We start from the raw sequence: 18,807 nt of genomic DNA, 5'->3' as shown, positions 1-18,807 counted from the left end.
AGAGGCTAAAATGCAGTGCTGTAACGTTCTTGTAAAATCTGTGCCTTCTGTTTCCAGGAGGGGGAGTCAGCAAGCAGAAGCTCATCAGCAAGTCAAATAGCAGGAAGTCAAAGTCTCCGATTCCTGGGCAGGGATATTTGGGAACTGAAAGACCTTCTTCTGTCTCATCTGTACATTCAGAAGGAGATTATCACAGACAGACTCCAGTGTGGGCCTGGGAGGATCGGCCTTCATCAACAGGTGAGAAATGGGTTTCTTTCAAACTTAACAAACCAGATGTGGGATTTGTAGAAAGCTGAGGTGTTGGCATCCCCCTCACCCTGGTTCATCGGTCAAAAGTTTGCAGTGCATGAGGATTTTCTGAAGCAGACATTCTGCTCGTTGCCACAACCAAAACCAGATTTATCTTTTGGATTTGGATCCTTCAGATCATGGTTTTTTGACTCTCTTTGACTCAGGTTCAACCCAGTTTCCTTACAACCCGTTGACGATGAGGATGCTGAGCAGCACCCCCCCAACATCCATCGCCTGTGCCCCACCCTCCATCAGCCAAGCAACCACTCACCAACAGAACAGGATATGGGAGAGAGAGCCTGCACCACTGCTTTCAGCACAATATGAGACTCTGTCTGACAGTGATGACTGAACTATGCAGAATGATTATTTTTTTTTTTTCTCTTTTTTTTTCCTTTTTTTTTTGTTTTTTTTTAATTTGCGGGTCAAAAAAAGAAATCTATTTTTGACTTGTGCCCATAGAGACTTTCCAAGAGAGCAAGGGCCACACAATGAAGAATTGATGGAGAGTCCATTAAATGCCTTCTGCACAGGCTGTGTGTTGGAGGATTCTGGTCAAGAAGGTTGACTTACTAAAGATAAATATGTAAAGAGTTTTTAAAAATGTGGACTATTCCTGTTCTACATCTATTTGTAAAGAAAACCATAATGTCTTTAAATCATTCTTCTGTAAATAGAGAGTACTTTTTGCAGTGTTTTTTCCCTTGCTATAGTATCTGGTGTACTTATGTTCAAATCATTGCCTAAACTTTGGGGTCATTTTGTAATTTTTTTAAAGCATTTTCCCCAGTGTAGAGTACTCTTCATAACCCTAGCCTCCCTACCAGCCTAGCCTAACCATAACCCTAGCCTCCCAACCAGCCTAGCATCATTGCCCATTTAATGCCATGCCACTTCTTGCAGGCATTGTGCTTTTATATAAGTTTTGTTCCCTAGACACACTTTCTCAGTGGTGTTCAAGCTCTTGTGAAAATGTTGATTTTTAAGACTGACCCCTTAATTAATTCTGTACATTACCATAGTCCAGTTTGCTGGAATAAGATGAAATATTTCTTTGAATTTTAAATCCTGCCACATTGTAAATTTTTGGTGCAGTTGGTTTTATTTAGCAACACTGCAGAAATATTATTGCATGGGTATGTTATGGTTCATTTTTTAAAAGGATAAGAATAACAAAAAGAACAGCTTCTGGAGGCATACCTCACTGTTATGCACACTGGGAACTTTAACTGTGCCCCAAAAGCCTATTTTAGTGTCTTCTGTTTCTGCATTGTATGCAGTCAAAACAGGCTACTAAATTTTTCTGTTCTATTTAACCACAGCAAATGGCTTATTTAAACAGAGGCTCTGGGTGGGTTGATACATCCTTTAAGAAGAAAAACCTCTACATCCCAAGTTTAAATAAAACAATATGCTTTTATAGAATAATTCAGCAACGCACGAGTCAACTACTTGGCTTCTGTAACAACCAGTTTGAAATAGGTACTCTGATCTTTACCTTCCTCCAGTCTGATTTGAAAATCTTGATGTAATCATTAATTTAAAGTCTGCATCCCAGTCCCTAGCCCTGTAAGCAAACTTTTGGTGGAAGAACTTACAAACGTTTGGCTTAACTCCTAAAGTGTGCAATACTTGTTAGGGTGATTATGGTTTGGTTTTTTTTTTTTTATTGTAAATGGTACTAGGAGAGTCTCCTTAATCATTCATCTATCAATGCCTGCTATGCTGTGCTTGTAGCTCATGTATGCATACATCTGGTTAGTGATATCACAGGGTGTCCTGACATCCATCTTCAAGAGCATCTTACTTTTTGCTGCACTGACTTCTGGAAGTGAATTTAAATCTTCCAGGGTAGAAGGACTGATTTACAAATAGCACTGAGCTGGGGGGTGGCATGGTCTGTCAGATTCCAAAAACTGCTTTTGCATCTCACTGATGAACACAGCCTTTGCCTTGAGATTTTTTTTTTCCAGTCAAAATATTTTAAATGTAACACTGTATTTGCATTAAGTTTTATGGAGGGTATAATGCAGCTGTGGAACCTTAAGCCATGTAAGCTCTACATCTTATGGGAGGCCTGTTAATGGTCTAGTTACAAATAGGTAGAAGTCCAGAACTATTTATTGATACAAAATTTACTTTTGAGTGCTTTAGAGGAAAGCCTTTTGCCCTAAACATGGGAAAGAAAAAAATCCAGAGGAACTCATTTGGATACTTGACACTGCGTTGCAAATAGACTGATTTTGTTAACTTTTTTTTTAAACACTGCATCAAAGTAGATCAGTTGGGAGTCTTAAATCTCCTCGCTGTCTTTCTCAAAGAAAGACTTTTCTCACCCTCCTATCCTTTACCTTTCTGGCTTAAAATAATGAATTTTTCATCCTGTTTGTAGACCTGTGTTCTTATTTTAACTTTTTGGATCCCACAGCAACATATACTGGAAAACAAACTGATCTGCCCTTTTTCTGTAGAACTAGATTTGGAGTGGAGAGTTGAGTTCCATTCTAAAACTCACTTGTTCTCACTTCCTTAGTGTAACAAAGACAACGTGAGAGAGGCATGTACAGACAAATGTCTTTCCTAACTGTACAGTAAGTATAGCATGTTCATTGCAAAGCTTCATGTTAGTGCTGCAGCAGCAGCAGGACATCCAGAGCAGGGTTGTCACCTCCTAAGATGCAGCTTGAGTGGCATTTGCATATAAAATGTTGCTGCTTTTTTGTTTGTTACGAGTTCTAACTTCTCCAGTGTAAAAACCTCTCCAGAGCCTAAGGTAGGGTTTACCACAATTCCAGTAAGCTCCAAGTATGGAATTACATCTGGCCTGTTTCAAACAGGAAGGTGTTTGTAAATCATGTTTACAAAGTGTAGTTTACTGCAAATTTTTAACTGATTTCTGATCAGTGCTTTCACAATGCTTTCATCTTGGTGTTTCGTGATTCTGATATGAAATCATTTAAGACTTGAAAAACCCATGCATCATAAAACTCAGTTTTGGTTTTTTTTTTTCCTTTTTTTTTTTTTTTTTTTTCCACACAATGTCTTCAGTAGACAGTGACTTCTGGATTCAGACCAATCAATAAAGGGGATCAGTTCTCCGTTTACTTTTCCTGTGTCTCCCTCTTGTTTTGCAGCATCAAGCTTTGTTCATGAGAGCAGACAAAACACTTCCCTTTGGGAGTGCTGCAGGGCTCCCAGGTTACACTGCTGGAGTCTCCTGAGTCCCAATGGACCAAAAACCAGAACTTCACAGAGATTGGCTCTGCTGTGTTAGGGCCTTTCTGTCAGTACAAGTGTGCCTGTAACAGATATGTTTTTACTTCCCAGCTTGCTGAAAACAAACCTGTAGATCTGAGTTTTTCCAGCTTCAAGGAACATCTCTGGAAAACCTGCCTGCCTCCTCTTAGCTGAAATTTAAGCAGAGCAGAAGCCACTAATGCTACTGTAAGTAAACTATTAATGATGCAATTAACATTAAGAGTTGTACCAACCAGCTGAAGTTCTTGCAAATGAGAGGTTAAAATGTCTGGTGAGTGACAGAATTACATTTAGTTCTACTATGCTAGCCTAAGTATAGATTTATAAAAAATCTATAACTTCTATTTCTTCTAAAAACTTCTTGTTTAATTCTCCTTTAACACTGGGATTCCCTTCAGGGTAGAACTGAGAAATGCTGTTATACAAGGAGGCTTCTCATACTGGATTCACATGAAGTTATCTACAACCCTGATGTGGATTTATGCCTATATGTACCAAAGCTGGTACATTGCAGCTTTTCCACCAGGAAGCCTCAGCATTCTAGTACTGACCTCTCCAAGAGAGGAGGACAGGTTTGGCACTCAGTGTGCTTTGGACTGGGGTAAGGTGGCTGAGGGTTTTATTTCTGACAGCAGCTCGTAGTCTCACCCCTCCTCTGAGGGCATGTTCTATCTTTGGATGCTAAATGCTTTGAAGGAAAACACTTGATCTTCAGGCATCCTGTTTGAAAAGGACATGGAGCTACAGCTCTGCCCCAGGACAGGTACAGTCAGAGAAATGCTCTGGTGAAGTTTGACTTAGCTGCCAGCAGCAATGCTGGGCTAGACCTGCATGTTGCTGGCAGTCAAGACAAAGTTAAATCACCATCACAGGAGGTCACTCTAACCATAGACTACACCACAGGTTTACACAGTTAAGATTTTACAACTTTATTTTGGGCTAAGTTGTTTGGCCAGGGAAGCCCTTCTTGATAAACAGTCCTGAAACTCCTTACTGCTGCTTCCCTGGAGAACTGCAAACAGATCTGAGGTTGCTTTTACTGACCAGCCCTTGCTGCTTTCAGCCACTTCACAGTTGGACTCTGTGGCCAAACTCATTTGGAGCCCTTTCTCCTCTTGGCCAGCTCTGCTAGTTCTTCCTGGATATGCTGGACAGAAGCAGCATCTCCCTTCTTCTGTGCCTGCTTGAGAGCTTCTGTGTACACTTGTTTTGCTTGCAGGAAGTCTTCTGTAGTGAGAAGAAGTGGCATGGCTGGCAAACTACAGAATTCAATTTCAGAGCTCCCTCCTGAAGCCAAGCACGTGCAAAGGAGAGGCAAAATATGACTTGAACAGTTCAAAAACTAGGGAGGAGCAGAAAACATCCAGGACAGGGTGGCAAGTAAGAGAGCCTGACAGCAGCAATGACAACAGGACAAGCATGAAGAGCTCATTGAAGCAAGTCTAAGCATGACCTGTATCCTTTCAGGAGAAGGGAAAGATTCCCTGGCAACCTTTTAAGTCAGATGCACCAGTACTGCACTTATCTTGGACAGGATTCTTCAGCTGCTGAGTTCAATTTGAACACAAGCTGCCTACACCAAGTCATCAGACCTACTGCTTAAACTAAAAATAGTAACAGAAAAATAACTGTATGGTTCCCTCCTATCATACAGATGTCTGCAGTCAGCACAAGCACAGTGACAGGAGCTGGACATTTATTTACCTACCTTTGTGCATCAGAATTGCTGCCAGGTTATTCAGCACCATGTGCTCCTCAGGGTGTTGAGTCTCCTTGGCCAGCTCTGCTGCCCTCTTGACACAGGAGTATGCCTCATCATAGTGCCCCTGAGCATCCAGGACAGTGGCTAAATCATTCATCAGCACCACAGTCTGAACCAGGACAGAAAAAGAAGCCTCAGAGCAAGACTTGGGAAGAAGTCAGGGGCAACAGGAGCACCACATTCATTCCCCTGCCACACTAGTAAAAGCAGTATTTCCCAGAGAAGCTTTCAGTAAGGAAGTGTCCTATTTCTGTCCCACATGCTGCCTGCTCATTCTTCCTGGCAGGAATACAGAAGCTGATTTGTTGCTGTGTGCATCTGATGCCAGCAAAGCTGCTTTTAAGGCTGCCTCGTTCTCTAGGCAATTATCCTTCCCTTCCCTCATACCCCAGTGACCATTGTACACGTTACCTGTGGATGAGTCTCTCCCTGAACTTCATGTGATATCTGCAGAGCCTTCTCATACATTTTTTGGGCCACTGGGAGCTGGTTGATGTTCAGGAGGTAGCGAGCATAGGAGTCCAGGCTCATCCCAAGCAAGAGACGGGTGTTGGCTTTTTCTTCAGCTGCAAAGAGAGAGGAGTGGAAGTGATCAGTTCTACAAGATCAAGCACAAGTCTCCATCCTGCAACAGCAGGAAACTTCATGCAGTGTGAAGATAGTGGATTGAGATGAAGATGGTGCTTGGGCAACATGGAAAGGACAGGAAAGCAAAGAAAATAAAATGAGAGAAACCTTTGGCAGACAAGGCAGTCCCACCTGATAAGACATCCTCAGGCAAGTCCTTTTGCTTGGCAACCTTCTCCTCTAAGGTCAGGATGCAAAACTCATAACCAGCCAGAGCTAACTTGTGCCTGCAAAGTACAGCAATTCAGCAAAGCAGAGCTCCTCCTGTCCCTGAAGGAATCAATGTGAACATCTTCAGTCCCCTTCTAGAGGGCCCATAGGACTTCACCAGACACTTCTTGCCCTGTGCTCTTGATTGTGGCCTGGACTTTTCCTTGATCCATGGGTAAAGGGATCCAAGAGGTGGAGGGGGGGCCCTCCCTCCCCACAGTTAAGGCCAACTAAGGCAACCCCATGCTAATGTTCCACTGAAAAATAAAACCTACAAGTTCCCAGAAACCAGCTGCTTCAAAAGCCTCTCCCTGAGGTGTGGATTTAAGGCTTAAGAGTGATGATGGCTGAAGACTGTTGCTACTTATGCCACATCAAAGCTTCTTCATGCATTCTGTTTTTGGAAGAAAGCCTCTTTCTTCATTGCCACTGTGAAGCTGAGATTAAAGCACAAATGCCTTTAGCAGGGAACTCACTGTTTCTGAGCAGCATAGATACTGGCCAGCTTGAGGGACATCTCAAGGACTGCATTGTCATCCTGCCAGGAGGACACACAATGCAACTGTTACTCCTCTTGCATCTCCCCAAAAGAAACCACTTTGCCAGTGAACATATTTAGACCTTGAAAATGCCCATCCTGTTATCTCCAGAGCTGCCATCCCCTTAAAAGTTCTTGGGAAGGTAGCAAGCTCATGGCTAGTACTGCCCATTCCCAGTAGGAGGTATTACAGCTCAAGAAACAGATTGAATGGTTAATGCTTCCCCCTGAAAAGAAGAACATACCTCCTTTGTGTCCCCTGCAAGTAAAAAGCTCATGCTTGCTTTGTAGAGCTTTTCTGCCTGAAAAGAGAATTTTGAAGAGAATACTGAGGGATGATGGCAATGAAAACAAAAGGTCTCCACCCTTCACAGAGGCAAACTGCTGAGAGAAACCTGTCTGACAGTTTGTGGCATACACATTGTGCCTCAAAACCAGTTAGAAGTGAAAGGGTAACCAGTGCCCAGTGGTACCACCAACCAGTAGGGTCCTTTCAGTCTCTACTGTAGGACTCCTGCACCAGCCATGAGTTCACCACATCTCTGTGCCTGCAGGGCTTTCCCAGATTCTTCCTGGGGAATGCAATGTACAAGTACTCCTCCTTCCCTTGCACACCATGCTGGAGCTCAGAGTTTAAGTGTGAGAGCAGCATCTTAGCAGCATCTGCTCCGTGGGACTGCAGCCCCAAGACAAATCCTTCTGGTTTATCCCAGATCTCAGCCTCGCAGCTCCCGGCTAGCACAAGATGTCAGGCTCTTAAAATTAAGAAGGAAAAAAAAAACCACACAAAACAAAACCAAGAGCTACTCACGTTCTCCAGCTGTCCCTGCATGTAAGCCACGTTTGCCATCTGGAAGAGACGGGCAGCGCTGAAGCTCCAGGGAGGACCCGACCGCATCCCGGCGCTACCCCCGCAGCACCTTCCCGCACGGAGCAGCCCCCAGGCCCCCTCCCCCGGAGCCTCACCATGCTGTAGGTATAGACGATGGCTTTCCTGTTGTCCGCTCGGTGCGAAAGCCGCAGGGCCTGGTGCAGAACCCGCTCGGCCTCCGCCAGCTCCCCCTTCATGACGCTGAGCTGCGGGGAGAGGCGGGGGAGCCGCGGGGCGCTGAGCGGGCAGGGCCCTCAGGGGCTGCCGCTCCCCGCTGAGGGAACCCCCCCTCACCTCCTCACCTTGGCTTTCTTCAGCAGGAGGATAATTGCGTCCTCGCCATCCTCCTCCTCCTCCTCAGCATCCCTGGAGAAGAGGGAGAAGGCTGCGGGGCCAGTCTGACCCCTGCCCGCCCTGCCCCTGCCCGCTCCGCTCCTCCCTGCCGCCCGCCTCACCTCCCAGGAAGCCCAGAGCAGCCCTGCCCGGCCGGGACAACCGCTCCCGGGACACCCCCGTCCTCCCGCTGCTCCCCTGCCCGCCGGGCCGGGCGGTGCGGGGCGGGGGGAGCCCCTTGGGGAAGCGGCGGAGGCCGCGCCGCAGCCCCGCCAGGAGCATCCTCTGCGCGGGCCCTTTAAGAGCTGTCTCGTCACGTGACGCGAGTCGCTGCGTCACTCGGGGCGAAGGTCGCGCGTTGCTATGGAAACGCGGCCTAATGGCTGCGCCGACACCTCAGGTAGGCCCGGGCCGAACCTGGAGTCTCCATCCCAGGACCGGCGGCTCTAAATAGCTCCGATGCGGCTCCCGGGAGCCTTCCGGAACCGCAGCGGGGAGCAGCCGCCGTGAAGGGTGGTGCAGGCGGCGCGGCTTCCGCTGCCGGGGCCTGGCAGCTGCCGGCACTTCCCTGTGAGAGAGCCGGGGCAGCCGCTGTCTGACAAAGTGTGAAAAGCAAACTTCGTAAGGGGCTGACGTAGAGACCTGTCCCGGTTTGTAGCATCTGTGTGTGCGATCTGCAGTGATCTTAGGGATTCTCCACTGTCTCCTCTTCTGCCTTGCTTTCAGCCCCCAGCCCGGTGCCCATGAGATGGACAGTACCTTGCCAGCAGTAGCTGAAGAACTTTTGAAAGAGATCAAAAAGGCTTTTCAGGAGACTTCACATGGTACGTAAAGCAAACCAGAACCATCCCAGCAGTGGGGCAGTGATACTGGTGCTGCCAGACCTGGAGGTGGCCATGAGGGCTGTCAGCCTCCCCTTGCTTGCAGACTCTGTCACAGGAGGGTGACCTTCACTTCCAGGAGTGACAGAGTAAGATGTTGAGACCACATCCCTTTCTTTTGCACGCTTTTAAAAGCAGGATGTTGTAGAAGTATATCTGAACTCCCACATTTCTTTTTAAGATTCCTTGCTATGGTTCTGGGTGTAGGTTTAGCTGCTGTACTTGATACAACTTGTCTGGGCTCAAAGGGGTTTGAAGCACAGGTAATGAGGAGCAGCCTCTTCTCTGAAAGTCAGGTCTTTCCAAACATTAGACAAGGTTGGGCACCTTTTTGAACTTGGGACCCAGAGCAATGCTGCTTGCTGAGAGCTTGAAGTGGAAGTGGCTGCACTTGAGGGATAATTGGCACACATCTGGTGAACATCTGGCTGTTCTGCTGTACTGCTGCTTTCACAGGTCACTAATTTAAATACTAGAGCTGAAAGGCAAATCTTCATCAAAAAGATCCCATTTTCTGACTGGCCAGCAGAGGGCAAAGAAGAACTGTTCCCTTGCTTGAATGAAGCCAGCATGAGCCAGTGGTGTCAGTGTTTATCTGATAAATAGTGCAGAATGGTTCCTCCTAAGGACAGTGTCTAAGGAATATTTTTAACTACACTAAAACAACGAAACAGACACGCAGAGGAGTTGTGTGGAGTGGGGAATGGGCAGAGAACATCTAAACTGTCACAGCAAGCACATTAACAGCTTTCTGATGTGCTTGCAGTGTGGCTCCTGTCAGGTTGGACTAGATCCAAAATCAACGTGGCTCTTTAGAAGATCCTTGTCAGTCCTGTTGTAAACTAGGAAAAAATAAAAGAAAAGAAGTCAGGATTCCTTTTTGAGGTGTACTTCTTAAAGCACCCAAATAGTACTAAGACATACACCCAAGCATAAATGCAGAAAGAAACTGATTGATCACTTTGGAGAATTAAATTAGAATAAAGCTGAAAAAGTCAAACCAACAGTGTAAATCATAGGAAATATTTTTAATTCTTGGAAGAAAGGATTTTAAAGTTAAAAGTCCTGATCTTCCAATGGAATACAGAGTACACTGTCCATGCAGTGATAACAGAATAATCAGTTTGGATGGTCAGAGCATGATCTGCTAGCTACAGCAGACAGATTTTCTGAAGTGTAGTTGCTCATCTTAACAAGAAATTCTAACAAGTGAAGACATCAGGTTTCTGTGTGCTGTATTAAAAACAAAACTGTGCTGGGAAAAGAACAACATCCTTCAAGTTTTGATGCCAGAGTTCTCAACTCCTGCCAAAAGAGTTTCAGGGAAGCCCATAGTTATATTTTTAACCAACCTCTTAAAAACCAACATCCTACTCTGCATGTTAAGGCCAGAAGCCTTTTCTCATATGCTTTTAAATTTAGGATGTTATAAAATTAAGTATATTTGGGATTCTGTATTTATTTTTAAAGCAAATCCCTGTGGTTTTGAAGGTATATTTATTTGCTGTACTTGGTGAGTGCCTCAGCACAACCACAGCAGATGATTTTGCTGCTCCTTCCTGCTTTTTGGTGGTTGGAATACTCAGTCCTCTGTGGCCTCTGGGGGTACCTAAGGGAGGCACTGCTCTCCGTGTGGTGCTGGTGTCTCTCACAGTGTGGAAATTCAGCACAGTCACTCTCATTTTCTTTTTGTTGCAGTCCCTGATGACTTGCTGCTGGGGTGAGTATCTTTTACTTTGGTTCTTGTCACAAGTATGCAGCTAAAGGGCAGCTGATAGTCTGCTCTCATCATGGTACCACTGTCTTTTTTCCTGTGTTTACCAGGGTGTGTTTCTCATGCAGAGATGCTCTGTGTTTTTGCTGGGAGTGGAAATGAGGGTCCAAAGAGATGATCTCGAGGTTTTTTCCAGAGTTTCATTAAATGATGTCTGTGTCACTGAGTCTGCTGTGATGACTTGCTCAGGTTTGAGTGGGTTAAACATCCAGAAGCCATCACAGAGAGAAAGGCTTTTCAGATTCATCTTGAACTCTGTGTTCCTGTCTGCCTGTGATTTACCCAGGAGAAGACATCACCAGGAACCCTTCAGGCCTTAATATCTTTGAGTCTAAAGTTCTCTCACGTAATGCTTGTGAAAGGTGCACATTCTGGCTCCCCCTTCTGGGACCACAGTGGCCTTTGGAGAGTGGGATTATATCTGACAAGTCTTGTAAATTTTTGTTTCCTTCTTGACATAAAAGAAAAGATGAGGAAAGTGATTCTCTGGCTAAGTTTAGTAACAGTTGGGTGGTCACTCTTGGCAGCCAGATTTCCATCAATTCCCTGTGACCAGTGTCTCAGAAGAATTCTGATTTAATTTCTGAATCCCTTCCAAATCCCTGAAGTCATTGAGTTTCCTTTGGGCATTTCCCTTAGTTATTTCCTGCTAGACTGATAGAATTATATACATGAAAAAGAATTCCCCAAATTTGAAAGAGTTACAGAAACTCATTAAACTCAGCCCCCTTACAGTCCCAAACCTAATCAGTAAGGAATGTCTTACATTGAGTGCTTCCACACCCACCTCCTCTCAGTCCTCAGATGAAGCCAATCCTTCTTGCCTTGAAGTTTTGGTCTTCCTGGAATAAGTCTCTCTGCTTGGCTTCTTATCCATGAGCTTGAGTCAGACACAGACTCAGCCATGCTCTGCCTTGGCTCTTTGTGTCTCCACTAGAGCTGGAAATGTTCCTCTGCTTTCTTCTGTTCTCCTCCTCATGTTTTGGGCTATCTTTTCATCACTGCTGATTTTCTTGTTGTTTACCCTTGTAACTAATCTAGACTACACAGATTTTTCTCAGCAGATAAAAGTCTGTAAAGTTAACTGAGTTGCCCCTGAGCTCTTTGGAGCACACTCAGAGCAGCTGGATATACAGGTCTGGAATAATTTATAAGCCTTTGAGCTGTCTGGACAATAGGCTAAAGGTACAGTTGTCCAGATCTGAGGTACAGCATATCATATGTCCTTGCACAGCATCAGCAGGAGTTAAAAACATCCTTGCAGGGATGTGCATGTATGTGGATGGAAATTACTCTGCCTTCAGGACTCACAGCTCTTTGTTTTTCCACTGCCTGCTCTGAATTTTACAGCACCAAGCACAGCAGTGGCCAAAGCCCAGCAGGAGCCTCCCTGGTGCTGCCTCCCAGCACTGAGGCTGAGGAGAGAGCGGGGTAAAGGTTGTACAGGAAGCAAAAGTCTACCTGAGCAAACCTGGCTCACCCCAGGCACCCTCAGGTTCCTCAGTTCTGTGCAGTGGGGTGTCCCTGCATGATGGGGTGTCCTGCCTGGCAGGAAAGGAAAGGGAAAGGGATTTTAGGGGGGTGGAGTAATGTAAGGAATGTGCTGGTTTGGGTCTTTATCTGGAATAAATTTGCTGTCTCTGAGCCCTGCTGGTGGCTGGATTGTAGATGTAAACTGCTGCTTTCTGTGGCTCCATGTGTCACGGAGCAGTTCAAGTATTTCCCTGGTAGTCTTCTCCTTCCTATTGATGCAGTTTGATGGGTAAATAAAGAATAATTTATACCCAAGTTGTGACTGTGACAGAGGAGATGTGATCATGACAAAATGACTCATTCACTCTCCAGGGCTTAAACCTCCCTGGGCTGAGGAAGGAGCCCCAGTGCTGCATTTCCTATTGCTCAAGGAGCTCTGTATCATCCTTGCTCTGGGGATGTGTGGGCCATGACCTGGGGTGGGATTCCAGACCAAATGATCCATAATCTGACCCGGGGCAGCTCGTCCAGGACACAATAAAGGTGTCCCAGAGCACAACCCCCTGTTCCCGTTAGCATTTGCAGCTCTGCCTCTGTGTGCTCTTGTTTACCTGGTGCTGTCCCCACTAAAATCCCTGTTTGCACTCATTGTGCTCATGTCACAGTTTCACAATTTACAGCAACAGGGATAATTGGGGTGTGTGACACTGCCTGTTGCTTGTAACTTGTTGCATCCCCCAGGATTTCCTTCCTGCATCTTCTCTTTGCCAGCATGTCTGTTGCTTTTGTCTTTGGCTTTTGCTGCCAGAGGTGCAGTTTCCTCTAGAAAAGATTTTGGTGTATTTAGGGTGCTGAGCAGAAGCAAAATTTCCATTTTCATGGCCTGGATTCACTGTTTGGTAAATTTGTGGTCAGTCTATAGAGAGTTTGTGCTGGAAGAACTATGGGAACATGAACAAAAAGTCTGATCAGATCACTGTAAGGACAGCCCCTGTCTCTTGTTTCACCTGCACTTATTTGCAATAATCAGTGATCTGTAAAGGGACTGTCAAGCCAGGAACACTGCTCAAAGGTAACAGCTCACATACATGGCTAACACTGTGTCAAAAAAACACCTCACTGTGACTAAAAAAATCTCCCTTCTGTGTCTCTGATGCACTTGGTCTCATTTTTAGTTCAGGACAGGAACAACCCCATGTCCTGTGTGCAGCAGGCAGAGGAGTGTCACAGTGCTGAGGTAGTAACACAGAAGTTGTAATGCCCCACGGCAGAAAAAACCTTCAAATGTCTTGTAATGAATTCCAAAGGGGATTTTGCAAAGTGATGTGGGATTGTTTGGGAACAGCTTGGAAGTTCTCTTAGGAATATCAAAACCCAGCTCTGAATAGCTGGCAGAGTAGAGGCTGTCTGTAAAGACTGAGTCCTGGGATTGTCCCAGGGGATTGGTGGTCACCTGGTGGAAGTCAGCAAAGCTGGGAATGCCAAGTGTTCTCCATGGCTTGGTAGGGTAATTAGTGGGGCTGTAACATCAGTGAGATTTTGAGGTGCAAAGGGAACCTTTGCTTAACAGGGCTAAATCCTATGGATTAAGACTAAACCAGGTGGTCTGGTTCTGTGGTGTGACCTAACCAGACACGTTCTCTTTCAGGCTGAAGTTCATCTTTGGCCCATGTGCTGTCCCAGCTTTGGATTTGGTGGATCAGCATTCTGTCACCCGAGTGGTGTCCCCCAGTGGCAGGACTGCATTCCAGGTACACTCTGGTTATCCCCTCTTCAGTTTTGCTGTCTGATGGTTTCCAGTTCACATTGTAAGCCAGGATCTTCCTCACTTGCAGAACACAGGAGGGCACTTGGATAAACAGGGAGAGAGCATCAGTGTTTGACAGGCTCCTAACATGATACTGGAGAGCAGAAGCCACAGACTAGAATTAGCACAGCATGGGTACACTTCCGTTTTCTTTGTGGCTCACAGCCAATCAGGGACTATTTCTTACATGTTTGTGGTTATCATGGTCAAAAGGAAGTTTTCCAAGGATTGCTAATTTTATTACTTTCATCCTATCCAGCAGAGGCAGTCCTTCCTCTTGACAAACTGGGTGTATCAGGGTGTTATCTGCCATCACTGTATTTCTTTCCCTGCTGCACTCCAGATCCTCAGTGTCCTGAGCACTCTTGACCTCTGCTTGGCAGTGGGATCCTTGCTGCCTGGGAGGAAGCAGTGCAGGCCAAGTCCGTGGGTTTCCTTTTAGTTCACTGTAGCCAAGTCTGTAAATCACAGAAACATCTTCATAAAATGGTGTTTTAGGGTGAAGAGCTCCCCTTAGCCCCAAAAAATCAAACTCCTGATGCAGCACAGGATGGGAGGTAGAGCTGGGGTTCATTAGGTGAAGGGAGGAACCACAGCCATTTCTTTCTGACTTCTCTGTGGTGTGGACAATTCCTTTCTCTAGGAAAAAGAGAATTTTTTCCTTTGTGCACCAGTGACATCGTTGCTGGGGACAGCCTGTGTGTTCATTGAGCTACTGACCAGCTGCATCCAGCCCATGGGGTCAGTCAGAGAGACACAGTGTGCTGTGCCCATAGGATTTTGGTGAAGAAACACTCAATTCCTTCTACTTAGCCCTACTGACACCCTCACAGCACAGCCCCCTCCACTGCTGAACCTGCTGCTGTGCTTTTTCACACACCAGGCAGATCATGGGGACTCTCTCTGCTTACTGCTGTGGCAGCCAAGAGGAACATTTCCAAATATCCTCCCTGCAAAGGGCTTTCTCTCCTTCACTGGAAGTGCTGAGATGCTCTGGGGTCATCTGGGGTAGGAGAAGAGCTGTGAGGCCAGGCCTGGGTGATGGCACAAATGGTTTTCACGTGTTCAGAGCTTGCACTGCTTGATTTGCACGTGGACACTCCATGGCTTCTGGGGCCTTGGAGAGGCCATTGGCCCCTCCAGAGAGTGATGATTCATAAACACACAGTGCTGAGGAACACAGCCTTTGATTCAAGTTGAGGGCTTGCCTGTGGATATTTGGTAAAGCCTGAGCAGCATTGCTTCCAGGACTCTCAGACAGCAGCTAATTGAATGCTTGAAGGCTTTTCCTTTTTCACTGTTGTTGGCTGAGTGTGACACTGGGCAGAGAATGCTCAGATGCTCCTTGCAGAGCTGTGTCAGGCCTTGCAGGGCTGGATCCACAGCCCCAGCACCCTTTGGTGTGAAGGATGAGGGGGATGCTTGGAGCCTCTGATCTTCCCAGCAAGCCTAAGTGTCTGCTCACATGCTCACAGCTTTTCTGCAGCCTGGCAGAGTTAACTGCATCTTAAGAGGCCTGGTATTCATCTCTTAGGTGCAGGAAGCCTCAGGAGGCACAGAGGAGCATGGTGAGAGGGGTTTGGTGTGCTGGCTGCTCCCTTACGTCCTGTTCTGCTCCAGGCAGAGCCATTGCTGAACAGTGCTCAAAGTACATGAAGCAGTCCCTGCCTGCAGGTGCCTGTGTGTTTCTGAGCAGCATTCTTCTTTACTTGATTGCTGATTAAGGCAAGAGATATTTTCTTTGGGGGTGTGAGGCTCATCCTATTGTGAAATTCTCCCTCAGCACAGCTGCAGGAGGTGCAGAAATGGCTTCCCTGAGGCTGCTGGCTGGAGCAGTGACAGGAACACATTCTGGGGGCACAGAAACCAAAACAATGAGTGCGACACTGCAGAGTAGCTGGGTTGTGTCACTGGCTCTTCATTCACGTGGGGGGGTGTTTAGACACAACCAGCTGTGTGCAGTTCCCCCTCACAGAGCAGGATGCAGAGTGCAGTGAGGAGAGGGGGGGAGCATCCATGGCTGCCTGGACACGTGGCACAGTCATCAGTGTCACTTATTCCACTGAAACTCAGCTCTGCTGTTTGTGTCCAGATGTGCCCACAGCAGGACCAGGCCCTAAGGCTGCAGCCTGTAGTGTTGGCAGCTCCTACCCTGAGGAACTGAGATGGGAGAAGAAAGAGTCCTCAAGCAAGTGACAGCTGAGTGTGTCACCAGTGCCTGGGCTGGGCTGCAGATGGTCAGAAACAGAGGCACCTTTTCCTATTGATCTTTGGATTTTAGATTCTGCCTTATTAGGCAGAAGCTGCATTCTTGCCATCTAGGTCAGGATGGGGAAACACTAAACTCAGCCCAAATCTGGCAGTGTCTGTGTCTTCCCCCCCTCTCCCTCCTCAAAGGAAAACACTGCTGAAGGAAAGGCACCATTGGAATACTTCATCTTGGAAATAAAACAATCAAAGGGGCTAGAGGAAAACAAACTTCCCACAAGTGAAACAAACTCAGCCTGGAGTAGAAGGAGGGCCCAGGGTAAAGGCCACACTGAAAAAAGGATGGTTTACCCTGGAATGGGAATGTGAGTCTTGTGTCCTGAATATGCTGGGAGCAAAGGGGATTGTGAGGCATGGATGCTTCACATGGGTGCTGTGGGAGAGCTGAAACTTGTGGGTGTCCCCTGTTGGGTAAGGGTGCAGAGAGAGCTCCAAGGGAGAGGGGAAAGCTCCCCTTCCAAGTGCAGCTCTGGGCTGGGAGGGACAGTGTTCCTCTGGAGGGATTTAGGAGCAGCCAAGGAGCTCCTTCCAGTCTTCACTATATTTGTGTTTAGCCCTGGATGTAAGTGTATGTGTGCCACAAATCCAACCAGAACCCAAAGCCTGGGGTGGGAGAGGAGCATGGTGTGCTGTCAGAGCCCAGGGGCTTGGTGCAGAGGGGGCACTGCTGGTAATGACACCCTATAGATCCCCACCATTCTCTGGAATATCCAGGAAGAGGCAGTGCCAGTGTCAAGGCCAGAGAGCTGACATGAAGCTCTTGCTGTGTCAGATTTGAGACCTATCCTGGCAGATACTCTGTGGCAGTTGTGTTTTGGCCGTGGGGTGCAGTTCTCAGGCCTCAGAGCATTGGTGAAGTCCAAGCTCCTGAGTTCAGGTTTCTGCTGAGAGTCTGTGAGTGTGTTCTGCTCCTGCAGAGCCTTCCCTTGCAAGAGGAGAGGGCAGAGCACTTGGCTTTTCAAGTAGCTTTCTAAAAGCTTTTTTCTGGTCTTGAAGAAACCAAAAGAGAAATAATCTGCAGGTTGGCTTTCCTGTGCCATGCAGCCACCTCCAGCAGCTCACAGGCTGCCTGTCAGCTCCTTCACCTGCTCACCTGCGTCCCATGTCTGTGGAGCAGAGGGAATGTGCCTCAGCACCAGCCCTGCGGAGGAACAGCATGTGGGAAAGGGAGGCAGTGCTGGTCCTGGGGCAGGGAGGCTTCTTCTCTGGAGACTTCAGCTTTGTTTATTCAGACAAAAGTGGATTCCAGTGGCTGCAGCTGGTTTTGGGAGCCTTTGAGGCCTTCAGCCACTGGAGCTCATTAGAAAAGGCCACACTCTGAGTGCTACTTTCCTTCCATCCCCAGACTAACGGTGGCTCTGGAGTCACAAATGAGCTTTTGGTGACAAGAACATCTTTGTCATCTTCAGCTGTCCTGTGTGTGCCAGCACAGGGGAGAGAGCTGGATGGAGGGGCTGGTGGCTGTGGGAGGCCAGGGGAGGGGGCTCTGTGTCCCTGAGCTCCAAAGCTGAGGGGGGGATGTACCAGAGAGCTCCCCAGCCTGCAGGGAGAGGAGTGTGCAGAGACCATCAGAAAGCTGGGGAGCTTCACTTTTAAACTGGGGGCACTGGTGGTGTGACACTGGCTCAGCAGACACGTGCTGTGAGTCACTGCAGAGGGGATTTCAGATGCAGGCTGAGAGAGAAATGAAAAGTGAATGCTGCCTCTGTTTCAGGTCCTTGGGAGCTCGGGCAAACTCTACACCTGCTTCAGCTCCTGCCACTTCTGCACGTGTCCTGCTTTCAGTTTTACTGTACTGCAGAAGAGTGAGAGCCTTCTGGTAAGTCCTCTGCCTCAGCTTGGGGCCAGGGGAGGGAGCAGGGAGAAAGCTGTGCTTGAACCTGAGCAGCCTGAAGTTTCCAAGGGAGCAGACAGGGGTTGAGCTGTGACCACTGCACAGTCTGAGCTCTGGGAGTCCCCAAATCTGGGTGGAGTAGGGCCTCACAAGGGCTGGGGAGGGCTCTTGTGCTTTGGTTACTCATTGCTGTGGTCTTTTGGAACAAAAGCTGCTGGTACTCACTGCCACATGGAGTCTGAGTGAGGATGTGGTGCACCTGGGGGGTGAGGAGGGGCTCATGGTGACCCCTTGGTTTGCAGTTGTTGGGAGGCATCAGGAGCTGGTAACACTTCACTGAGTGTCAGATCCTGATCATTATCTTGGTGGCAGAACTGAGCTGGGGGAACTGGAGCACCAGCCAGGGCTTGGGGTGTGCCAAGAGGGAGCTGTGTTCTGGGAGCACTTCATTAGACCCATTCTGGACAGGATGGATTTTTGTGGCTTCCAGATAGAGCAGGACATTCCCGGGTTGCCCCTGCTGGTAACTTGGCTGTGCTGTTATTTGCAGTGCAAACATATCCTGGCTGTCTACCTCAGTCAGGCCATGGGAGCCTGCCAGGAACTAAATGTCTCTGAGGAGCAACTCACAAGCATCTTACTGGCTGAGGAAGAGGATGAAGGATGAAGGATTTTTGGATCACATGCAGAGGTGCTTTCTGTGCACCCTCCTGGCTCTGTAGCTGACATCTTTTTGTACCTGGATGTCAAGTGTTCATCATGGCTGGTAGGTTTCTTCCTGTGCAGCAACCAAGAATGGCATTAATTAGCAGCCTTAAACTGGTGACTTAGTTAATAAATGGTAAGATGCCTGTGTTGAATTCAGTTTTATTTATTT

General features: G+C 47.3%; 3 protein-coding genes across 8 annotated transcripts in view; 2 read left to right on the top strand and 1 right to left on the bottom strand.

Annotated features, from left to right (window-relative positions):
* The window catches only part of NCOR1 (nuclear receptor corepressor 1), a 64,444-nt gene extending 61,060 nt beyond the window's left edge, over positions 1-3,384 (top strand). For 3 of the 4 annotated variants that reach the window (XM_030462508.1, XM_030462509.1, XM_030462506.1), the window contains exons 46-47: positions 58-240; positions 459-3,384. In XM_030462508.1, the coding sequence (XP_030318368.1) occupies positions 58-240; positions 459-646 (371 nt within the window). In that variant the 3' untranslated portion in view covers positions 647-3,384. The remainder of the gene's footprint in view (positions 1-57; positions 241-458) is intronic. The other variant, XM_030462507.1, reaches the window with a different exon arrangement.
* Positions 3,385-4,456: 1,072 nt separating this feature from the next.
* On the bottom strand, positions 4,457-8,175 carry TTC19 (tetratricopeptide repeat domain 19). 2 transcript variants are annotated; one of them, XM_030462460.1, is made up of 10 exons: positions 8,016-8,175; positions 7,863-7,945; positions 7,656-7,766; positions 7,501-7,539; positions 6,935-6,991; positions 6,628-6,689; positions 6,074-6,168; positions 5,726-5,880; positions 5,261-5,423; positions 4,457-4,779 (listed from the first exon to the last, which is right to left on the bottom strand). In XM_030462460.1, the coding sequence occupies exons 1-10, from the start codon at positions 8,173-8,175 to the stop codon at positions 4,646-4,648; spliced, it is 1,059 nt and encodes a 352-aa protein (XP_030318320.1). In that variant the 3' UTR covers positions 4,457-4,645. The 2 variants fall into 2 exon arrangements, with proteins under 2 accessions (XP_030318320.1, XP_030318321.1); XM_030462461.1 differs by having other exon boundaries at positions 7,863-7,926; positions 8,016-8,166.
* A 4-nt stretch (positions 8,176-8,179) lies between these two features.
* Positions 8,180-18,794, top strand: ZSWIM7 (zinc finger SWIM-type containing 7). 2 transcript variants are annotated; one of them, XM_030462462.1, is made up of 6 exons: positions 8,180-8,293; positions 8,620-8,717; positions 10,473-10,494; positions 13,670-13,772; positions 17,811-17,915; positions 18,481-18,794. In XM_030462462.1, the coding sequence occupies exons 2-6, from the start codon at positions 8,642-8,644 to the stop codon at positions 18,595-18,597; spliced, it is 423 nt and encodes a 140-aa protein (XP_030318322.1). In that variant the 5' UTR covers positions 8,180-8,293; positions 8,620-8,641; the 3' UTR covers positions 18,598-18,794. The 2 variants fall into 2 exon arrangements, with proteins under 2 accessions (XP_030318322.1, XP_030318323.1); XM_030462463.1 differs by lacking the exon at positions 8,180-8,293 and adding an exon at positions 8,302-8,527.
* Positions 18,795-18,807: the final 13 nt, after the last annotated feature.

Source organism: Calypte anna, chromosome 19, assembly GCF_003957555.1.
Source record: "Calypte anna isolate BGI_N300 chromosome 19, bCalAnn1_v1.p, whole genome shotgun sequence".
Classification (NCBI taxonomy): domain Eukaryota; kingdom Metazoa; phylum Chordata; class Aves; order Apodiformes; family Trochilidae; genus Calypte; species Calypte anna.
This window is presented reverse-complemented; position numbering and strand designations above follow the sequence as displayed.